Here is a 24,227-nt window from a genome sequence, read left to right on the forward strand (position 1 = left end):
ATAGTGAAGGGGGCGGAGAACTGAGAAATTGGAAACTTTGGTGAAGCTGAGTGATTTTCCCTCTGCTTTGCCCCATAAGCGCGCGCGCGCGCGCACACACACACACACACACGCACGCACACACACACGCACGCACACACACACACACACGCACACACGCACGCACACACACACACACACACACACGCACACACACACACACACACGCACACACATTCTCTGCCGTCCATTTCTATTCAGACACCCCCACACTGAAATGCACACACACCAACTCCCCACTGCACACTAGAGGTCTGTGCTGTCTCACCGTGGTGGGATAATTACGTAACCTTTTGACACGCACATTCTCCCAGGGTCTGTTCTGAGAGCAACTACAAAGTACGGTGGAGACACTGGTTGGACTATGTGGACCATCAGCACACATGTTCAGTCATGTTTGTTACTGGGGCTGGTATGCAGAAATGCATCATGCTTAGAATGTGCAACTTTGAATCATCTGCTCACACGAATCGTTCTAGTTGTTTCTGCTGTCTCTCTTCAGTATTTTCCTACTCCTGGGAATTAAAATATCCATCCTGCTTCATGAAGTCCCGGCTCCAAAAACACCATTAATTCAGACCACGAAAAAGGAGGCTTTATTCCCTCAATCCTTCTTCACAGTCCCAGAAGCCCATTCAGATTTTTTTTTTCCCACCACAGGGGTCCAGATGGGTCTAGTTCAAGGCATTTGTTATAAGGTCACAATGCAGAGGATCTGTGTGGAGGTGGAGACAGATTTAAGGACAGAGTTAAGATGTTCTTAACTCCACCCCCCCTCCCCCACCCACCAACTCACTCAACTCCATCTCCTTTGTTCCCCCACTGTGCCATCGTTTTAAAACGTATGCATTATCCATACAAATGAAGCCATCCGTGATTCCCTTCAGTTTCCTCTAGTGTGACAAACTGAACACACAGGGCATCTGAAAAGTTGCAAATATGAGCATTGCAATGTAAGTAAAGTTTTTTCAAAGTTACATCGAAAAAGAAAAATACAGAGTATGTAAAGTAGTCAGACAAACAGAGGAAAACACAGAAGAGAAACTTAGAACGAAGTGCAAAAACTCATCTAAAAAAATAGTTTAACCGCTGTTAACACATGTACAAACAGGTATCAGTGGTTTCTAAGCTTTTTTCGCCCCCAGAAGGGCCCCGTTTCATAGATAAAAATGCAACTCTGACCTTCACCAAGGTGGAACCACTGCTTTAAATTATTACAACTACTTCATACACTTCTGTAGCAACATGTGTAGACAAACAAAACCAGGTAAAAGACACTGCAGAGCTCAGCAATGGGCTGCGTTTCCTCGTCTTTTTCTGCTGCTCCCTTAAGTGTGCAGCCACAAATCACAACTCTGATTATCCTCTGTGCCAGAGTTCTTACAGCTTGGAATTCTATAATTAGGCTTTATTTTTATTTCATTTAAAAAATAAAACAAATAATCAACAAATGAAATATCCTCTGTATATTTTAAATTTAATTTCAGTTTTGTTCATTTTTCAATCTCACAAAATCATTTCAGTTAGTTTTCTTTTTTCAAAAATGTAACTTTAATATATATTTTCATTAATTGAAAATGTTTTTTTATAGAAAGTTTTAGTTTTTAGTTTAGTTTTAGTTACCTGTAACAAGATTGCTCTGTGCATTCTCCAGGGTCCATCTGGTCTCCATAGATCAAACAGAAGTGTGCTGGTTAAACCATATGTGTAAACACATCTTGTTTCATGCTTGCTGAGACTATAGGTTAAAATCTAATCCACAGCAGTTTGACTGGATTGGGCGACCTTAAAATGTGTCGGTTAAGGTTAAAAAAAGATGTTATATAGCTATTTACAAAAACTTTTTTTTTCCAAGAAGCATTAGGCCAGTGATAAAATACCCACAACTGTAATTCCAATTGATCCAAATGAACTCATTTACCCTCTCTAAAGCAACAAGACAGACATTATTAGGCAATTCACATCAATGTTTGACAGACAACTCTTGCCTCATCCATGATTTTAATGGTGAATAAAGGTGAATGCGAAGATCAAAGTGGCTGCAGCAGAGCACCACAAGGGAGCAAACATAGCAGTTGGTGACTTCCATGTGTTATAAAATAATGATTTTCATCAAAGTATAAAAAAACAACAAAATACCCCATCATATATTGAAATTATATCATTTTGTCCCACTAGTTTTAAGCCTCTCAAAATGAGTGGCTAGGTTTAAAATGGTTTTAAGTTTTTTGGATAACCCATTGATCATTGTACAAAGCACTACATTGGAACCTTCAACATGAAAATGTGTTAGTTTGTTAACTTGCAGAGGAGGAACTGCAACGAGAAAATTACAATCTTATAGACAACAGTGTTCTTTCCTCAGAAGCTGTACAGTTCCCTCCATTCATGGATAAAAATGATCTTGGTCTTTGTATCACACTTACTTACACACATACACCAGTGTATGAATGTGAGAGTGAATGAATAGTGGTATTGTAAAGCGCTTTGAGGGGTCCCGAAAAGCGCTATATAAATGCAATCCATTATTATTACTATTATTATTACTTACTTGATACCCTTTTAGTTAAATTAAAATACTGCTATATTTTGTTTTTCTGGAGTATGATAAGGACATAAGTAACACAACAACTGAAAACCTCAAACTTAGGAAAGCCTGTTGGCATAGTGGCCCAACATGTTATTCCGTTATAACACAAAGAACTTTACTGAATAAAAACGTGACGGGGAGAGAAAAACCTGTGCAGACATGGCCTGAAATATGCCTCAGGTTCTTTTATATATTCTTTAATTGTAAATAACCGTTGAATGGAAAATACCCACAAGTGGGAAAAGCCCCGCCCAAGCATAATTTCTGATGTAAATTATTTTTTTAATCAGGCCTCCTTGAGTCGCATACACCCTACAAGAAGGCCTGCCTAAAAAGAATTGAGCTACTCCTCAGCCTATCCATCTCCAATCTGTTGTATAAAGTGTACTTTGAAAATGTCTTGAGCCACCCCTCTTCTTAAAATACTTTCCTGAGAAATTGTTGCAGAGACTTGTTGAAACTTGCAAAGATACATGCAAAAACAGTACATAAGGTCACAGAGCTTAACAGACTTTGTACAATTCTGACAAGCTTGAAAGTCAATATTGGGAATGATCACCTTAGGCACACTTTCCTGCAAAAGTAGTCTGCAGGAATAGTTCTCTAAGCATCTTGAGGGGCATTAAAAGATCTTCTTTGGTTGTGGGCTTATTCTGTTCTCTGTCAATATCTCATGATCTCATGCTGCTTCAATAATTGAGGGCTTTGGGGAGGCCAATCCATGTATGTACTATTTCTTAAGGTGTGTGTGTTTTTCTATCCAGATTAACTTTTAGTGCACTGACAGTCATTTTGACAAGCTCCCTAACACCATTTCTGAAATGCACCTCAAAACCATGACAGAACTTCCACGATGTAATACAGATGACTGTACACGCTCACTGCTGTATCTCTCTAATGACCTCCTGTGTACATGTTTACAATGATTTAAATAGTACTGACAGGGACTAGAGAGAGTATATTTCTCCTATATTGGCTTCCCTTCATTGGCTCCCTGTTAAATCCAGAATTGAATTCAAAATCCTGCTCCTCACATACAAGGTCTTAAATAATCAGGCCCCATCTTATCTTAATGACCTTATAGTACCATATCACCCTATTAGAGCACTTCGCTCTCACACTGCAGGCTTACTTGTTGTTCCTAGAGTATTTAAAAGTAGAATGGGAGGCACAGCCTTCAGTTTTCTTCTGTGGAACCAGCTTCCAGTTCGGATTCGGGAGACAGACACTATCTCTACTTTTAAGATCAGGCTTAAAACTTTCCTTTTTGCTAAAGTATATCGTTAGAGCTGGATCAGGTGACCCTGAATCCTCCCTTAGCTATGCTACAATAGGTGTAGGCTGCTGGGGGATTCCCATGATGCATTGAGTATTTCTTCTTCAGTCACCTTTCTCACTCGCTATGTGTTAATAGACCTCTCTGCATTGAATCATACTTGTTATTAATCTCTGGCTCTCTTCCACAGCATGGCTTTTATCCTGTCTTCCTTCTCTCTCCCCAACTGGTCACGGCAGATGGCCGCCCCTCACTGGGCCAAAGTACTTGTTCAAAGGGGGTCATATGATAGTTGGGTTTTTCTCTCTATGTATTATTGTAGGTTCTACCTTACAATATAAAGTGTATTCTTCACTCTATAATAAATGTTGCCACTGATTTTCAGTTAATGGTCATTGGATTGGTTCTTATAGTGCTTTTCCACTTGAGCACTCAAAGCATTTTATACACCACGGCTCACTCACACAACCACCACAATCATATAGTTGGTTGAGTTTAATTTATAATCACCTCTGTCAATCCTTGATATTTATTATTCACCTTTATCAGTCCTTGACCCTTGATAATTGAATATTGAGTGATTTGTATATATTGTGCTATTTCTTAAATCTGTAACATATTGTATTGTTAAATAGTCTAGTCTAGTTTCTGTTACTGTACTGGAGCAACTGTAACCCACATAATTTCCTCAGGGACTAATAAAGTATGCTAATTCTGATTCTGATTGATAAGAATGGCTTCTTGACAGCCACTCTTCCACTGAGAACATTTTTGAGGAGACTTGATAAAAACTGAAGGGCCAGATGCATCTGTCAGGTCTTATGTCAGGCATTTGCTTGATATTTTTTTCTATTCATGAAGACATGACTTTTAGACAGATTTTTGCTGTCAATAGCTTTTTTAGGCCTGGTTTTTCTTTTGTCCTCTCCTCACCCAGTTTCCTCAGATTTTCTAAGGACACAGCGCACGGCATGCTGAGACATGCCAAATGTTTTGCCAATAGCTCTTTGGCTATCATTGTATTGGTGCAAAAATAGTATTTCATCTTTTGTCGTTAGTACTATTGTATTGTGCAATCACTGGCATTTTTCAAAGACACAAACAAATCATGAATTTGTGTGACAGGCTATTAGTAACAAAGTGCCCAAAGATACATTCCTGTGAAAATGGTACTGGACTAAAAATGATTTTAAATTATCCAATATCTAAAGAAAAACTTTGAAAGACCTGCAGAAAGTTTGGAGAACTATTGCTCAAGACCACTTTAAAAAATATGAAAAAAAGTCTGGCTCCTTGGATGCAAATCTAAAGAAATGAAGGGTGGCTCAAGGTCTTAGTCTTAAATGTTCATTTGATTTAGTGTCAGCTGCTGTTTATGCTGGTGGAATTAACAATGAATTATGGGCCTGTTAGACCTCTTTTAATCCACTGTGAGCTAGAGACCTCTAGTGTTTAGAGTGGAAAATGTACCAAACTGGTAGCAAACTAAACTAAGCTGGTTCAACAAATGTGTGAACTTTTATTTCTCTGTTATTTATTCCATCTTTCTTAAAAATCAAGTACATCACGTGAAAGTTACAAAGGTCAGTATTCATCATGAAAGGGGTACTCCGGATGATCACTCCACCTGAGTTTAAAAAAAAAGTGTTTACTACCATTAATATCGAGGATTTGGTTCATGCATTATACAACAAAAAAATGTTTAGATATTTGTCCGTCAAAGCTTGTACTTACATCAGCAACTCAACAAACCGAATATTTTTGTTCAGTGCTTCAATGGCTTTCATTTCTTCCTCAGTCAGTGAAAAATCAAATATCTGAAAAAAATTATTTGCTTCTGTTTAAATTCATCCATTCATTCAACTGTTTAACCCTTACATACTGTATATATTTCATGTCTTTGCATTATGACTGTAGTCAGTTTGACACATGCCAGGATTCCTAAGTGTCTACAACAAATTCTGAACTACAGATCTATTTAGAGTGTATAAATAGTCTAGCTGACATTAATGGAGGATTAATTTTTAATTAATGTTTCAAAGAGCAGGGAGAAAAATAACTATTATGCACAATCTCGTGCCCTGATTTACTTTAGACATGAAAATAATAGCGATAACGATTTCATGAGATTTTATTAAAGGTGAAAATGGCAAAACCATTCTGGAACTGGTTGGATTTATTGCATAACCATGTATAATCACTACAAACATTAAAGGCTGTCCTCATGTCTTTGTGAATTCAATATTATTTTAAACTTAGAGTAAAAAACTTGCTTATTGCAAAATAGTCTGAGCATTCAAAGCATTGCCTGTGCAGCATTTGCACGTTTCTTACATTCACTGAAATGGCAGATCAGGTGACTTTATAATCTTATGACCTCTAATCCCTCTTTTGATCCCTGTTTCAATCTCTTTTTAATTTCACTTAGCTCAGACAAAATGGGTCCTAATTAGTTTATTGTTAGATTATTTTCTTACATAATGCTTACTTTTGTTTACAGGTGCAAAGCACAAGCACCAGTCATGTAGGTTAATAATGTAATTGCACTTATAACTAAACTTGTCGCAAAACCTACGGATATTTGTGTTTGGTGGATTATTTGTTTGTTGTAACAATGCTTCTCGGCAGTAAATCTCACACTGTTGTAGGGCCTGTTTATTTCCCCTTGAATGTGCCACATATGTAAGGAAAATGCATTTGGGGGTTAAACAGCAGAGTTGAGGATGTGGGTTGCGCATCAGCCTACAAAAATTTGTAGCACCTGTTCAAAAGTATAACATTTTAAAATAGTTTTAATTTTGGGTCATTTTAGGGAACATCATCAAATTTCAGGCCAGAAAGGTGGCACTTTGGGTATATTTACTGTTCTCCAATGTCAAAATGGTCAAATTTAACCAAAATGCATGTAAGAGTTAAAACCGGGCAGCAATGGTACCATAACTTTGACTTTACGTGCACATAGAGTTAAAAATGTTGGTACAGTACCTGGAAGTTATGTTTGATCCGCTCAGGGTTGAAGCTCTTTGGGATCACTACAACTCCTCTCTGTATGTTGAAGCGCAGGGCCACCTGGGCACTACTTTTGTTGTATTTTTTCCCAATGGATACAAGCACCTCATCGTCCAGCAGAGGAGGACATTTCAAATTCACCCTAAAAAAGAGACAGAGTTAAATACGCACCATGTCATTTACCAAATGAATTCCGCTTAGGGTCATGTTGAGGGTTTGGTAACAACAATAATTTGTTTTTATTTTTGCAGTCTCACATTAATACAGTAATAGGGGGGATAAAATCACAATAACCTCACACCAGCCTACATAAGTGTATATATTTTCAAACCTACCAAGATGCATCTCTGGAGGAGCCAATTGGGCAATAGCCAACAATCACGATGTCATTGTGACGACAGTACTCCAGAAGTTTTGGTTGTGTGAAATATGGGTGGCATTCGACCTAAAGGTAAATAAGAAGAAGGGAAAAAAATGACAGGGCTCAGTCTTACAAGTAGGAAGGAAACTGGATGGGAATCAAAAGTAAAATCTATTCCATTTAATCTAGATTAATGAAAGAAAATGTATTTCAGCATAGTGTTTGACTATTTTTTGTCAGGGAGTCTACTTTAGAAATTAAAAACCCAGAATACTAATGTATGCTGTACAGTACTATTTTACTTTGTAAACTACCCTCATTGAGATGTCATTAGGGGTCAGGAAACAAACTGGGATCACCTGGTTGGATACGGGTTTGTGTTTGAGACCAGGTTTATTCAGAAGCAGCTCCAGCTGCCTGCGATTGAAGTTGGAGACTCCCAGGGACTTAACCAGTCCAGCATCTTTGCAAGCCTCTAAAGCCTAAAAGAAGAAAATATTAATACCTTATCAAAGATTGACAGCAGTAATCTTTACAGGCTAACTGAGATAGCCAAGAAAAATACAAGACACAAGGAAAATAAACTGTTTATGACACTGTCCTTGAGAGTAATGTGCTGCAGAAAAAAAAATACTCTGACCAGTATTAACATGTAAGAACACTTGAATAAGATAAAACAATGCCTACCTAATATTTTATTAGATACATGCAGTACAAATGCAAGTACAAAAGTCGTGAGCCATCTCCCTTTTAAAAAAATATTTTGCAAAATGGGAAATAGGTGCAGACTAACCAAAATATAAAATTATACATATAACAGAATAGAGATTTTAGAATTCTAACAAGCTTGAAAGTTTATTAGACATCCCCCAATTTTATTCTTTAACACAGCCTGCAATTCCTTTAAGTAGTCATCAAGAATAGTTCTCCAGGCTGCTAGAAGGATATTCAAAGCTCTTCTTTCAGTGTTGACTGCCTTTTGTTCCATTCTGTCAAGATGATCCAACACTGCTTCAATAACATTGTGATCTGGGGTCACGGAAGGCCAATCAATGAGTGATAACCATTCGGTTCTACATTCCACTTTTTGACAGAATCACCAACACCACTGGCCGAAATGCGGCAATGAAAACCACCCAATGACTTAAGAATAACAGCTTGGAGAACTGGTGCTCAAGACCTCTTAAACATTACATGGAAGTCTGACTCCTTAAAATCAAAGTATAAAGAACTTAGAGGTGGCTCAAGAGCTCAATCGTTAGATTTTATTTGTAGTGACGGCTTTATGATGTCACTACAAAGGTTAAGTTCTGCTCGTTGATTTTAATATTTTCTGCCTATGATAACATAACTACACGACGAATGAAATCCTTGATGTGCTGATCGGGATTCATTCATTCAAGCCCTGCAATGAAGTCATGCTTAGCTTGACATGTGGAGGAAAAGCATAATTCTCATGCAAGCTGCTAATGCAAATGTAAAAAAGTATTTAAATTTACATAACAAAACAACATATTTTTAATTTCATAGTGATATTATATTAGAGATGAGCAGTAGATATGCAAAGACTTTACATAGTAGGACCATTTTTTTAATAGAGCTCACCTCCCATGTTGCACAGAGATCTGTGTGGTGGTAGATGTAGTTTCCATCTTGGTCCTTTGGATAAAAGGCCTTTCCAGGCTAAAATATATGCATAATTAAATACTTTGCATTAAAAGTGGTTATTTAAGCATATAATTTATAGTGACCTAAGGTGGCACAATGTGTTCATGGTCAAAATGCTTAAACAAAGAAACATACTGATTCCAGGTACCCAATCTTAACCAAACACCTGTCTACATAATCTTATCTGATTCTAATGTGTGTAATGTGGCAACGGCCAGATTTTAAGTATTTGCTATGCAGCTCCTGTGTTTGAACCACTATTATCTAATTTTGTATTTAATAATTTAAAATACTTTATTGTAAAAATTTGTAAAATGATTTTTTAGAAACCTTGAAGGCCATTGGAAGCTCAATGACGTAGAGATCCACATAGTCCAGTTTTAAGGCTTTCAGTGTCTTCTCTAAGGCTGGTCTCACCAACTCTGGTGGATGGAAGGTATTCCAGAGCTGAGAAAAATAACATTGCTAAATTTAAAAAACAATTTAAACAACCTGAACATTCAAATATCCAGGCAACAGACCATTGCAATAACATGATTAGTTCTTAAAGGTTTATAGGAATGAAAGTTGATTAAACAAAAGCTAACAAATATTACCTTTCCGCAGTAAAAGATGTCCTCTCTTCTAACGGTTCCATCAGCTATCTTCTCCCTAATGGCCTGACCCACTTCATGCTCATTGAAATATACCAACGCCCCATCAAAGTGCCTGTAGCCCACATCTATGGCCAGCTTGACACAGTCACATGCAGTGCCTTTGGGTGTCTTTAGAAAATTCACAGAAAATATACATTTTATTTGATTTTTTTAAGCTACAGCCACAGTGTATACTTCTCAGTGATCCTGTTTAACTGATGAAACTCAAATCACTAAAGGTAAATAAGCCTCACATAAAAGGTGAATCAAACACAGCAATCTAAATCTAGAAATACAGAGACTACATGATATTTTCCTCACCGTTTGAGGGTCCCCATAGGTGCCCAGTCCCAGGAGTGGAATACTGTTACCATCACTCAAAGGGATTCTGTGGCTTTCCGCTGTTAGATTCATGTTTGTGTCCAAAATGTGGACAATTGAACTGCAGCGCACTTCTCTCAAGGCTAACCCATAGATTGGCCATGAACCTTGAACCATGAAGACATTATCTTCCACTCAATTGCGCAAGTGACTTTAATCTGAACCAGAGCAGTGTGCCCATTTTTAAAACAGTTCTTCACCAGCTTTCCAGAATACCATTTAACTTGAAAACAAAAACACTCTTATAATCATAATCATATGTGAATATGACACCAGCACTTTGTGAGTATCTTTTCAGCAAACAGTGTTACAACGTTACAAAAAAAATGTCCATATGTCCATAGGCCTGGCTGAAGCCTGAAGCCAACAAAACCTAATACATTTGAATTTCACACAGCCTATCATAAAGGTCTTGTAGTGCCATAAATAAAGTCACCAGAAGCATAACACGGTATTACTGTACTGAACTGAACCCTGTGTAAACTTTCAGAGTAACAAGAATCCGACAAACTCTTGCTGCTCGGTGGAGTTTGTCCTCCTGACAGCACATCAAGATTTTGACCCCGCCCCACTCTTACCTCAACGAGCGCGTGCGCTCTAATTTGACCAACAACATTTGGCGCACACGACCATGCGACACAGGTACCCTTTTTTTCTTTAGTGCTTCCTGTTTGTTGCAACAGTCCAAAAATTATTTTCCCCAAAATATCACACGGAGACAGAAATACACTCGACGCTTACAAATGCTGAACTGATAGAGAGCGCGCGGAGGACAACGCAGGTACGAAGAAGGCGCTCTCTTCGGCTAGAGAGCAATGAGATATAGCCTACGCTTCAGACTACCCTCCCTGTATGTGTCGTTGAATCAGAGTAAACTAGACTTGGAGAACAGAAACTGTCGATGGATGCGATGGAAAAACAGGAGTCGGGACATACTGCTGTCTTGTCAGTCGAGAACGAAGCAGAGAGCACGCGAGAGGAGCGGTCCGGTGCACTCGACCGACATGACCTGGACACGTGCCCCGTTTGTCATCTAAGCTTCCACAGCAAGGAGCCCAAACTTCTCCCGTGCCTGCACACTTTCTGCGAGAGGTGCTTGCCTTTACCGTCGAGGAATCTGGACGTGACGGAACCGTCCGTCTCCCAGAGCGACGACGGCGCGACCAAACCACGTGAGTCACTTTGTTTACAAACACAGATCAAGGACCGATTAATGGCTGTCAACCTTTTCTACAACCAGAGCAGCTGCACGCACAACTGCATACATTTTAGGAATGCTTGTAGCTACCTCTAACCATAATCACCTAAATGTCTAAATGTCATAAAAAAATATAATCTGATGGTAAATAATACCAGAAATGTACAGTTTTACTGATTTACATCAACACCTATGCTCCTGCTTGATTCCAGTAAACGTGATCCGCTGTCCGGTGTGCAGGCAGGAATGTATGGCGGCAGATGTGTTGGATAATATGTTCGTGAAGGAGTCATTCGAGGCTCCCAGCAGCACAGTGGAGAGAGCAGTCCAGGTTGGTAACAAATGAATTAATATCAATTTTGGGGACAGGCTGGTTTTTTGAGGGTATTTATCAAAATATAACTACGTAAGTTTTACTTGTATTTTTTATTTGTCATTGGCCATGCAGAAAATAACATTGCTCTTGTAAGAACCAGAATAAGGCACTAGATGATTTCCATTTGCAGTGATTTAATGGGCAGGTGCACACTATATTAAAGGGGATATCTGTATAAAAACAAAGCTACCTTGTCTTCTGTTGGTTTGTAGCTCTGAAATCTGGGCAGCAGAAGCAATACTTTTCAGTAGAAACAGCACACTTGGATACTTCACTGATATCAACTTAGCAGATAAGGTTCATCATTGCATTCCCTTGATTGAACAAGAAATGGTAAAACATGTGCCGAGCCATCATCTCCACGTCATGTTTCCAAATATTTATTAACTTTTGATGCTTGACTCCTCTTTCTATAGCTCTGTATGACCTGCGATGACAACACAGAAGCTGCTGGGTTTTGTGTTGAGTGTGTGGAGTACTTGTGTACCACCTGTGTGGAGGCCCACCAAAGAGTCAAATTCACCAAAGACCATATGATCAGACAGAAGTCGGAAGTATCACAGGGTACTCAAACCTACCTGCTCATTTAGCTGTTTTAAAAAAATTAAATGCCTGTGCTGACGTATCATGTGATTCTTGCTACCGCAATATTTTAATGGGCAAAATGATAAGTATACATCAGTATGCACTGCATGCTTTTTATACTGTAAGAATTAGTTTAAAAATAACTATGGTGAGCCTTTTGCTGTTTTCCAGACGTTTGTGTTGTGTCGAATCAGAGGCCGATGTTCTGTCATATCCACAAACAAGAGCCACTGAAACTCTTTTGTGAGACATGTGACCTGCTTACCTGTCGGGACTGCCAACTCACCAAGCATAAAGACCACAGGTACCGCATTGTTTCAGTAATATTGATTGACAGAGGTGGGAATCACCAGGCACCCCTCGAAATGATATGACAATACTTCACTCACAATACATTATTATTGCAATTTTTTTTCACCACTGTTCTTGGATTGATTTGATTGATACTGTGATCTCTCCATGTGATGCATTTGAGGCGGAGAAAAAAATTCACTGAGAGATTAAGTTACACCCCCACCCCCCAGTTCATTATGCATATTATGCATATTAACCTGTCTGTATTAACTCACTAATGTTTTTGAATTAGTTATCAGTTCCTTGAAGATGCTTATAAAAACCACAAAGAGCACATGGAGCATATGACTCATCAGTTACAGGAGAAAAAGAAACTGATAGAAGAGGTATCAGACTCCATAAATAGTGGGTATGTATTTCATTTTTCCTTAAAGATGTCTAGTTAAAAAAAGTCACTTCTTCCATATTAATAAATGTATATTTTGTTCTTAGTCACACTTTAAATGTATGTTTTTCAGACTTCTTCTGGTGGAACAGAACCGTACTTCTGTTCGTGGTGAAATAAAGAAATCTGTCAGCAGTTTAATCCTCGCGATAAACAAAAAGGGCAAAATTCTACTTGATCAACTTGAGGTATGACAAAGACGATTACATGCAGCAAAACAATACTGTGTAGTAAAACTATCATGGAGTAGTTTTACGCTGTAGTCCTGTAGCTTGCTCTGGTGTTGTTTCCAGAAGAATGTTATTTGTATGGTGAGTTTCGTGTGGCCTTGAGGCTCAGAGTGCCGCCGCTCAAGCTGCTTTAACACTGCACTCCTCTTTTTCGTTTTCTTTTTTTGCAGGCTGTTACAAAAGATCATGAGAGTCTCTTGCGTAAACAACAGGAAGACATTGGCTATCTCTCCCAACACCTGGATCATGTCATTGACTTCATCAAATGGGCCACAGCCAAGAATGGGGGCACGGCCCTCTTGTACTGTAAACGTTTGGTGAGGCCTCTTTAATCAATTAGCCATAAAGCAGTATCTTGTCACAGTCTTGTTTTCCTGATCTCAGGTCGTCTTTAAGCCTAGTATGTCTCGGATGTGATGAAGCGCAAGCATATGGCTTTTGCAGCATGCATGTTCCTCCTCTGAAAATGACTGTTAACATTCCTTCTGTTTGCAGATTCTGTTTCAGATCGAAAACCTCCTTCAGGCAAAATGCAGTGCTTCATTCGTACCGCAGAGCACCATACGCTTCCAGTGCCGAGCCTCTTACTGGGCCTCAAATGTTGATTTGGGTAAGAGATTAACAAATGATGTGATCCACAGCCCTGAGAATGAATGTATTATTTGTTTTCTGCTCCAGTAAACTTGTATACCTTGAAACTTTATTTAAATTTTAATTAATAATTTTAGGGGCATTCTTCTTCCATAAGATTGTATCTGTGGTGGTGATCTAAGTGAGACTTGCACAGTATTAATAAACAGGCATGAGGAGAGTCAGATGGTCACGGGGAGTTAGCTGGAGGCCAGTGAAACTTGGATGACAAATCCTATTATTTATTAATGCATTTGCACTTCTCTCTCACACAATGTCAGTTTTACTCTGACTGTTTTGAACTACCTTCATTTTTACTGTTATTTGTTTGTTTGTTTTTATCACTGTTGTAAATATATAAATTCCTGGACTATCTCATACTATAAGCCCCCTTACTAGGCACCTGTGGCATTTTATTTAATTGTGTTGTTTACATGGTGTGTACTGTACTGTTTTTACTCTTTATCATGCTGCTGTAACACAAAAATTTCCCTTGTGGGATCAATAACGTATCTATCTATCTATCTATCTAAATGAAGGATTCATTGAGAGCAGAGCTCAACATTAAATGAAAATCCTTGTCTAGCTGTTTATATTTATCTGAGGCTGACAATCATAATGAAATGCAACATTTGTCTAATTTAGTCAACAGAAGTGTCTGAGGAAAGCAGAATTGCTTTATCTGGTATTGTTTTTTGGTTTCCATAATTGTAAACTGGATACTTAGCATTTTGAAATATAAAAAGAAGCAAACTAATGCCATCACATGTGGATTTTTCACAGTTTATACAGTAACTGATTAAATGGAACAAATTAATTGAAATTGTTATCTTTTGTTGCTTATATCCAATTGTAACCCAAGTTAGCATAGTTTTACTTACTAACTTCTTCGAGTTTTACATATATCTCCCTACAGTTCTCTGGAATTTTCTTTCTGTACTGTATATATTTCATCACTCCCTGTTATGCTCATCCTGTCTCTGTGTGTATGTCCTCTCAGGCACTTTAATGGTGGAGAGTGTACCAGGCCACCAGCTGGGTGGTTTTCATCATGAGCACACCCACAGTGGGCAGAGTTCCTCAGGCTCACCCCACAGCTTTGCCCTGGGAGCTCCCCATAGCACTCTGGCTCAGCTCCAGATGCAGGTGGACAAGCTAAATCCCCAAGCTCACTGGCAGCCCCAACCACCTCCTCCACCCTGCACATGGCACCAAAGCATCCAACTACAGCAAACAGTCCCAGGGCCCCTACAGAGAGGCTCTCCCTCCCACAGTTTGCCTCCCCAACCAGACCACAGGTTTACGAGGCCTCTGCCCAACCATGTTAGCTCAACTAGGAGCATACTGAGCCCTGGATTTTCTCCCCAGGTTACTGTGTGTTTCTTTGTGTGAGTGTGGATGTGTGCTTGCCTAAGTTTGACTGACAAGCCTTCTTAACAAGCACAGACAGCAGATGGCATTGTCCTAAATAGAGCTGACAGCTTTCACATCCTGAGCAATTTATGTCTTTCCTTGTCAGGAAGGATTTTAGTCTTGGATGAACTTATAGCTCAAAAATAAAGTAAATCAAATAAATCTGCATGACAAACAGCAAGCCAGCATGTAACAGAGGACAAAGGGGAAACCTCTTGAGTAAGGCTTGATAATATCTTCTTATTCAAGTTGTTTAGTCTGCTTCACTGGATGTTTGGGTTTCAATTCTGCAGCAGGACAATACTGGCATGTAAAGTGCAGACATTTGTTTTCTACTGATGTGAACAAGTTGTTAAAGCTGCACAGGAAACTAGTAGTAAAGAAGCAGCAGTCTTTTGCAGACAAATCTGGTAAACTGATTGAGACTTTTCAAAGCATACTGTGGTCACATTGCATTGGGTTTTTCGATTGCGGCGTAATGGTGGGGCCTTTTTTATCACATGCAGTAAAATGATTGTGGCATGCTCTCCCTTTTTCTGTATTGTCTCCATTCATCATAGTATCAGCAGAGAAGGACAGGAAGTGGCTCCACCTACCAAACCAAGCCCATGGATGGATTTTTCTCTACACCTGTCTATGCACAAATAACTCCACCACCCCTCAGTGGTAGTCTCAGTTTACCTCATTCACAACAGAGCGTAAGCAACTTCCTGTATTGACTGCAGGCATTGTCATGGTATAATATCTGCTTTTAAGTAATTGATTTGCAATGGTGTGTTTAGACTGAGCGCACATATATGACCAGGAGAACTGATTCAACTGGTCCAATGTATACAGTGAAACCAAACTGTCCTCAGGGAGCAGAAACTTCCTTGTCAAGCAGAAATGGTATGTTTGCAATTATTTTTGCATATTGTTTTTTTGCAGTTTTTTGTAGCACAGAGAATATGTGTAATGTTGTATTTTTTATAATGGACAAATGCATTGTAAACTTTTCTGAAGCACCAGGACATCAAAGTTCAGTGGTGTACACTCCAGTATCCCAGAAAAAAACAAGGTAGGGGGGAGCAGTATGCACACTTTTGCAAGTATACAAGCACAGATTATCTCTTTGTTCTGTTATGGCACTATTAACTCTGTGCTATGGGTCTCTTAAGTGAATTTATCTTTGATTGATATTTGCTTTGTTCCCAAGCAGCGTTTTTTGGAAAGCCCCAGAAATACACCAGGCTAGTGGAGCAGTGGGATCTGCTGCAAAGAAGAGACAACGATCATCTCCAAGGCCTATAATTGTCATCAAAGATGAGCCAGATGATGAAAGTAGTTATGTAAGAAGGGAATGATTTATTTCAAATACTGTATAGATTTTTTATTGTTGCTATTTGCTTTTATCTGTAACTTATTTTTGTTGTAAGCATTCGACTGGCACAAAGTTTGATAGGAGATTGTTACTTGAACCTAGCAACGGGGGGGTCACAAGTCAGTGTACTCCTACTGCTGTTCCCAAGCCCAGATAAGCAGTGAGCTTTGTATAAAGAAGGGTAAATCTTGGCCAGTTCAACCATGCATATCTTAAAGAATGAGATTTCCATATTAGATCGGCATTAACAACAACTGCCTTTGGTCTTGTTGGCCAATAGGGTCCCTTTGGAAACTGTGCTACTGTAAGCTGAAGACAATGAAAGAAGAACGGGGAAAGGCGTGTTAGGAGGCAGTGAGAAAGCAGGAAAGACAGGAGTTTGGGAGGTTAGAGTAGGGACTTTAAATGTAGGTACTATGACTGATAAAGGGAGCAGATTGGATGCCATGATGGAGAGAAGTAGGGTAGATTTATTTTTTGGGGCAGGAAACCTGGTGGAAGGCAAGCAAGGCCAAGACCATTGGAGGTGGATTCTACCATGGTATCGAAGAGAAATTGAGTAATCTTGAAGGAAAAGATTAGTATTGTTGAGGTGAAGGTGGCATTACACAGAATTATGAGTATGAAGCTGGAAAAGGGGTCACCTTGAATGTTGTCAGCACATATGTCTCACAGGTTGGATGTCAGAACAGAAAGGGGAATTCTGGAGTGAGGTGGATGAAGTGTTTAGACTGTGTCCCCAGGAGGGAGAGAGTAGTGATTGAAGCAGACTTCAGTGGACATGTACAGTACTGGTGCTTACTGATCGTCACCTCTCTTTCCCATAACTTCATGGTATGTCTCATCAGCTTTATCCCTCTATAGTTACTACAGATCTACACATCATGCTTATTCTTGAACAGCAATATCAGTACACTTCTCCATTCCTCAGGCATCCTCCCACTTTCCAAGATTGTGTTAAACAATCTGGCTAAAAGTCCACTGCCCTCTCTACCAGACACCTCCATACCTCCACAGGTATGTCATTATGATCAATTGACTTTCCATTACCCTTAGCTAGTTTTTCATCCTCTGCATAACTGCCCTTCAGTTGTCCTCCATCTGTCCTTTGTAATTTTCTACACTCATGAGCTCTTTAAAGTTCTTCCATGTTCACATTGCTCTCTTCACTCATTACATTTCCAATTTTATTATTAACCACACTAACCTGCTGCAGATCCTTTCCGGTCTCTATACACAGCCAATTGATAAAAGACCATTTCTCGTTCCTCAAGTGTCCAGTATCACATAGAACTCCCTAATGAACTTTGATATTTGCTGACAAAAAAGAGAGGAAGGAAAAGAGGAATATCACTGAGAAGACGCATGGGTGTAGTGAAGGAGGACATAGAGAGGGTTGGTGTGACATTAGAGGATGTTATATATAGGGTGAGCTGGGATGTTCACTCCTGGGAAGATTGGCCACATTGTTTTCCACTAGGGAGTCACTTTTCTCACTGTACAATGATGAACTTCCAATTGTTTGGAAATGGCTTCATACCACTTCTCAGATTGATGTGCAGCAAAAGTTGGTTCTCTAATATTAGTGCTGAAGACTTTCCTCATTGGCATTGTGTTAACACACACCTGAATGCTCCAGAGCTACAAACTGCCAAAACCTCTGCTTTTATAAAAGTGTATTTGTTTAGCAGCACCTGGCTGTTACTTACCCTCTTAATTCCAGGTGTACTTAGTTTTTCACACTATATGTATTTTGGATTAGTTTTTGTTAAATAAATAGGAATACTTCGCAATTTGTATTTTTCTTTCTTCATCTGAGGTTGTATCTACCTAACTGTAAGACCTACCAATAACTACTAATCCATTGGAAAGTTTGATACTTTAACAGGTATTTTAGGTCATACTCTAATTTAGTTTGCTGCAATATTTTAAACTTCAAATAAGTTTCCAAACTCAAACAGTTAGTTATTGTGATTGTTTAGCATCTTAAGGTGGATGTTGTTATGATTTGGAGCTGCATAAATGAATTGAATATTATGAATGACTGGCAAATGAAAACCAAAGTTTCCCTTTAAACGTCCATATTTGATCAGTACATCAACAAATCAGGTGTCCACCTATAAAATGGGCTTAGTCAGTGTTTCTCAAAGAGGAACACAGGATTACATATATACACAGAGGACTAATTAACTCAGCAAGCAGCAGGAAGTAGAAGAACACAGGTAAAAGCAATCAGCAATATGTGAAAACAATTTGGGCAAGGATGGCAATCACAGAGGGAGGAAGAACAGAAAGTAGGAGGAAACACAACAGATAGCTCACTTTCAAAGTAAAACAGAAAATAACCAGAAGACAAAGATTAAACTCATAGACAAGAAGACTCAAACTAGACATGATATCAAAGACTGGAAAAGGCAGTGATGCATAAATTGTATTTAATAATACATGCATAAATAATTGTATAGTATTGTATTGTGTTGTACATAAGACTTTTATTTTATTTTATTATTTTTCCCCCCTTTTTTACCTTTATATTTTTAGTGTACACTGAGGGCCATGGGAGCATTGCAATTTCAAATTCCTGTGTATAACTGTACATATGGTCTTTGACTTTGACAAATACAAGACGGTGGAAGGAATAGACAGGGAAATGCTGTGTAAACTAAAACTACTACTACTACTACTACTACTATTATTATTATTAATAATAATAATAATAATAATTCAGTAATAACCAATCATGAAAAATTTCAGCACCATGATAAATCTGTAAAATGTTGGTTATGTTATTTTCAGATCTTGTTTTCTTGTTTTTAGGTACATCCCAAACAAAGAGCCAGCCTCCCCGACAGCACAGATGACCAACCCCAAATAAATTCCCAAGGTGAAGATGTCCAGACTTGTATACATAGCACAGACAACAAACCCTATTGCCCTTCACACACTCCAAGTGAGCCACTGGGCCAGAGTAAGACTGGACCTCCAACTCATATCAGTTCAGTGGGGGAACAGCAGCAGGTAGAGCAAAATAAAACCCAACTGGAAGACTCTAATGAGGCCTCGTGTGCTGTGTGTCAGACTACAGGACAGCTGTTGTGCTGCCAAAAATGTCATAAAGCTTTTCATCTGACGTGCCACATTCCAGCTCTCCTCAAATCTCCAAGGTCAGCTCCATCAAACTTTATTTATTACTGGTCTTGGATGAAAATGCCACAGCTCATATGTTTTCATTTTAATAGCAAATCAATGGCTTGTTTTCTTTGTGGAATTAAAAGCACGTCAGAACAAATCCACTTTTGGCAAGTTGATTTTTACATCTTGGAGGTGTGAGATTTACATCTGACTGCAGCATTATGCACTTCTTGATGTGAGTTACTGCTTACTGGCTGTTGTATTGAGTCTGTAAATGGTCTCTTTTTCAGCAGGGAATGGTTTTGCACTTTCTGTTGTGACCTGTTATTGCCTGAGATGGAGTATGTCTGCAAACCTGAAGCCAAAACGATAAAGAAGGAGACGGATTTTGAAGGAGCATTTTCCCCTGTGGACAAACGAGTCAGTGCTTTTTTTTAAAAAAAAAAAGATTTACTACCATTTATGTAATTATAATAATGATAATACTACAATAACAAAATGACTTGAATACCAAGTAATTCAAATTAAGTTCAGAATTCAGCATAATCTGATAAGTCATGTATTTTCCAAATTTACAGCCGTTTTGTAAAACACCAGTAAGCAGCATCTTTTTTTAAAAACAAATCCACTCAGTTAAATTCCATTGAAGTTGGGTAACATCAGATTAATTCCAGGCTTTTAAGGTAAAAATATTCATTAACAGAGAATCACCAATTATCATTATGACTACATTATATAAGATATAAACCATAAATACAGCTGCGTTCTCTGCAATAAGATAGATCATCCCATCTTACCTCAGTTTGATCCACCAGTTATGTTGTCTTAATATAGGCCGAATGTCTGAATGTTCAAATTTGGTCTTTTCATTCTCACATTCAGCACGTTTCAGATAACTTTACATTTATAGAAATACTCGTCTCGGTTTATGCGGGGATGTTACTTGATTATAGTGTGTAGGAGGCAGAAAACTTGTTAGTTTATACGACATTATTTTAATTTGTAACCAGCGCTTATGTTCCTAAATGTAAGATTTTAAATCATGGGTACAAACACCAATAAAAAATAGTAATTGTAAATAGTAAAATAGTGCAGCTCATCTGCTTTTCCCTGACCAGGAGTGTCAGTCAATTGGGAAATGAGCCATCAAGTTGAAGTACAGAGTCTGCCAAGTGGCTTTCTTCCACAGCGTGTTTTTTTTTTTTTTTATGTCTTTCTTCTCTTGCCCCAGCCAGTCGTAGCGGATGGTCACCCCTCCTTGAGCCTGGTTCAGCTGGGGTTCCTTCCTGTTAAAAGGGAGTTTTTCCTTCCCGCTGTCGCCAAAGTGCTTGCTCACAGGGGGTCATATGATTGTTGGGATTTTCTATTATTGTAGGGTCTACCTTACAATATAAAGCATCTTGAAGCGTGTTGTGATTTGTGCTGTATAAATAAAATTGAAATTTAAATAGCTTGGGTTAGAAGGGAGTTCCTTGTCTAATTTTGTGTTTGTTGTCTTAACAAGAAAAGTTCTGTTTTTTAAAAAAATAACATGCATAAAGCAAATGTTTGATGGAAAAAGTAAATGTGTAGTCAACCTGTACGTGATAGCTGTTGGGTTAGCTAATATTCTCATCTGCTTCTGCAGTGCACTGCCTTCTCCTACATGCAACCAAGACTTGTGCTGTCACACTAGGGTCTTGTCTGCTGGCTCAGTCTTCAGCTACGCAGTTCATTTTCTCAGGAGATTTCACCTGCTCTTCCAAGTACAACACTGCCAGAACAGGCGTTGGAGGCAGGGAGTAGAAATAAAGATGTCATTCACCCTGTTACAAATCAGTTTACCATCAAAAGGATTTCAAGGCTGTTATTTTTTATGGTAAAACATTTACATTGCTTTAAAACAGTGGTTTGTTAAACTTAGTATCTGAAGGGCTAGATGCCTGACATTGCATCATGCATTTAATAACTGATAACAACTGGTAAGAGTGCAAGGGCTGACACAAAGCAGAATGGTGTCAAGAGAGATCCTGAGAAAAGACTCTTACCAGTTTAATATTCTGCTTGACACACCACAGATGGGAGAAATGTATTTGGTTGTTCTGACATGTATTAATTCAGGTTTATTTTTTGTGTTGCAGAAGTGTGAGAGGCTGTTGCTGTACTTGTTTTGCAGTGAGCTCAACTCAGTCTTTCAAAAGTCTGCATCTCTCTTGGTGAGTCTGAAAGTAAGACTGACTATAGTGGAAAAATTAACAGGATTACTGTCAGATGGAGTTACTGTAACTGTAATTTTAATTGTATGTAATACACCATATTTATCAGTGATGACAGAAATTAGAAATCAGAGGCAGAGCAGCTTTACTGTAAATAAACCGTAAGTTCATTGCCCAGAACTTGCAGTGTTTGATAATTGGACTTAAGGGGTCGGTGTGATTCTGGTGGTTTGGCTTGAAATAGCTGTTTATTTTAACCTTTACATGGCAAAACAGGGTAAAACTCCATAGTCCCATGTGCGTGCTGTTTACATGTAGATGGACACCACAGATTTGAAAAAACTAAAATGCCAATAATGTGTTATTGTTCTGTTATCATTTCCTTTCTAAATACTACAGGTACATGCTGATGACAGTCTGACTATAAAGGGACCAGTGAGTTTTTCCACAGTGAAAAACCGTCTAGAGGCTGAGCAGAGTATGTGCTATCAAAGCCCCGCAGAGTTTGTATTCGACATCAGGCTCATCTTTGGAAATTGTGTGGCCTGCAGGGAGGTACCATAGACAAATATTCTACAACAATAACTATTATTCAGTTCTTGACATCTGTTATTAAAGCTGTTTCATCCTTTTCGTTTTATCTTCCTTCAGTGCCAGAGTAACACTGAACTTGCCGTGACATGTAGGAGATTTAAAGAACTCTTTGAAGATTATCTGATTCTCATCTACCCTGATCAGACCTTTCCAGAAATCAAACCAGAGATGATTCAGACTGCTTCACCCGATTGTCAAGATTCTCAACTCCAGTCTCTTGACAATATATTCCCACTTGCAAAACGCCAACGCACATTTTCAGATTCCCAGGATGCACCAAGCTGTCACAGTGGAGAAGAGGGTATTGGATTAAAGCTCCAATTTTCCTAAACAATTGGATATGTGCCAGATGGCACAAAGAATGTGTGGTGTGTACTGTTTTATTAAAAAATATTGCCTTCAAGTTACCAAATACATTTTAGTTTTAATGATTAAATGGTATTGCATGACAAGAATGATGAATTCAGACGTCAAATGGTACTTTTTTGTGTTCAAATCAGAATTAAAGCTAGTAGGTTTTGCAGTATTTCTACTTCTGACTGAAACCTGACATTTTAGTTGTTCTTTTGTTACTACTGTAATCAAATGATAGTAATCACAAACTCTCAGGTTTCTATTGTTAAAATGTGTTTCAAGGCCCCTCACAGCCAGAATATTAATAGCAAATTAAAATAATCTAATAAAATTCAAGACAAATACATTGCATACTTTCACACAGTGTAGAATATTTCTGTTTGCCCCGGTTTGTCAGGCCTTATTTACATGATGCAAATCTATAGTTTTCACAACGTGAAGGAAAATGCAGTTTTATTTACCATCTTTTAATGTATATTCTGGCTTCTTTATATTATATATTCTGGTGACACTGCCCATGTAACAATATGTGTGATTATATCCGTCAGGGGCATAATGTTGACGTAAAAAGCTTTCTTATAAACATAAGGCATGGAGAATGGTTTTCTCTCACCAGAGGTCAAAACATTTACGCATAGACCTTCCTGCATTCAGGTCAACTTGCATAAATGAACAAGTATAGTAACTATACTAACAGCTATATATTGAGTAGCAGCTCCAGCTAAGGTTTAATGTTCTACACCTTTTTTGCTCGGTAGCTCCATGTTAATTGAGTTTAATGTTGTTCTACAAACTCCTTTGGGTCCCACGGGGCAGATTTAGTCTGCCTTTGATGTGTTTGTGACCCTCTGCAGATTGACATAGACGTGGCAAGACCTTTAAGGAGCTTCAAAGGAGCTGCGCTACACCCCCAACAACAAGATTAACACTGTTTGAATGCGACCTTGGCCACTCCAATTTCCTTCACCTATTAGCTTGCAAGTCAGCTCATGCTGCGTTTACTTGTTAAAGCCCAAATGTAGATTTGAGGTGGAGTGAAGGAATGAGGCTTAGTTGTTTTTGGTGGACTGAAAGGCATGGGAAGTTGCCCTCTGACTGTTCTCCAGCCAGCTGGACTGGAAGCATGGCAGGGTCCTGGCTTTCATGTTGGACATTCTTCATTCCTTATATGGCATATTATCTCTTATTAGATAAGATTAGGATTGGTCAGCACTAAAGGCTTGCCCTTTGTTGTTGTTGTGATAATTCTAAGAAGGGGTTGCTACGTCTTTGGCTGATAGAGGACTCCAGGAACTACATATGCTTTACTATAGTAGTACTACAGTCTTAACCCAAAGGTAGAGTACACAGCACACAAAGCACCCCCCCCCCCTTTTTTTTTTTTGCATATTTGTTACATGTTTCAGATCATCAAACACATTTTAACAATAGATGAAAATAACTAGAGTAAAAACCAAATCCG

At 38.6% G+C, this 24,227-nt stretch overlaps 2 protein-coding genes across 4 annotated transcripts; one reads left to right on the plus strand and one right to left on the minus strand.

The window, feature by feature from the left end:
• Nucleotides 1-5,431: 5,431 nt before the first annotated feature.
• Nucleotides 5,432-10,413, minus strand: LOC134631194 (aldo-keto reductase family 1 member D1-like). The gene is made up of 9 exons (XM_063479271.1): nucleotides 9,900-10,413; nucleotides 9,540-9,707; nucleotides 9,274-9,390; nucleotides 8,881-8,958; nucleotides 7,635-7,757; nucleotides 7,250-7,359; nucleotides 6,891-7,056; nucleotides 5,640-5,722; nucleotides 5,432-5,532 (listed from the first exon to the last, which is right to left on the minus strand). Exons 1-9 carry the CDS (start codon nucleotides 10,074-10,076, stop codon nucleotides 5,490-5,492), a joined length of 1,065 nt encoding a protein of 354 aa, XP_063335341.1. The 5' UTR covers nucleotides 10,077-10,413; the 3' UTR covers nucleotides 5,432-5,489.
• A 155-nt stretch (nucleotides 10,414-10,568) lies between these two features.
• LOC134631193 (transcription intermediary factor 1-alpha-like) lies at nucleotides 10,569-22,914 on the plus strand. Of its 3 annotated transcripts, none has more exons than XM_063479270.1 (18): nucleotides 10,569-11,131; nucleotides 11,370-11,488; nucleotides 11,950-12,097; nucleotides 12,290-12,422; nucleotides 12,705-12,821; nucleotides 12,931-13,045; nucleotides 13,258-13,404; nucleotides 13,583-13,697; nucleotides 14,718-15,085; nucleotides 15,691-15,828; nucleotides 15,913-16,018; nucleotides 16,133-16,187; nucleotides 16,326-16,458; nucleotides 19,308-19,654; nucleotides 19,916-20,042; nucleotides 21,743-21,817; nucleotides 22,217-22,372; nucleotides 22,469-22,914. In XM_063479270.1, exons 1-18 carry the CDS (start codon nucleotides 10,861-10,863, stop codon nucleotides 22,739-22,741), a joined length of 2,943 nt encoding a protein of 980 aa, XP_063335340.1. In that variant the 5' UTR covers nucleotides 10,569-10,860; the 3' UTR covers nucleotides 22,742-22,914. The 3 variants fall into 3 exon arrangements, with proteins under 3 accessions (XP_063335340.1, XP_063335338.1, XP_063335339.1); XM_063479268.1 differs by having other exon boundaries at nucleotides 10,571-11,131; nucleotides 19,913-20,042; XM_063479269.1 differs by having other exon boundaries at nucleotides 10,572-11,131; nucleotides 16,329-16,458; nucleotides 19,913-20,042; nucleotides 22,469-22,913.
• The last annotated feature ends 1,313 nt before the right edge of the window (nucleotides 22,915-24,227 follow it).

This window comes from Pelmatolapia mariae, linkage group LG7 (assembly GCF_036321145.2).
Source record: "Pelmatolapia mariae isolate MD_Pm_ZW linkage group LG7, Pm_UMD_F_2, whole genome shotgun sequence".
NCBI lineage: Eukaryota > Metazoa > Chordata > Actinopteri > Cichliformes > Cichlidae > Pelmatolapia > Pelmatolapia mariae.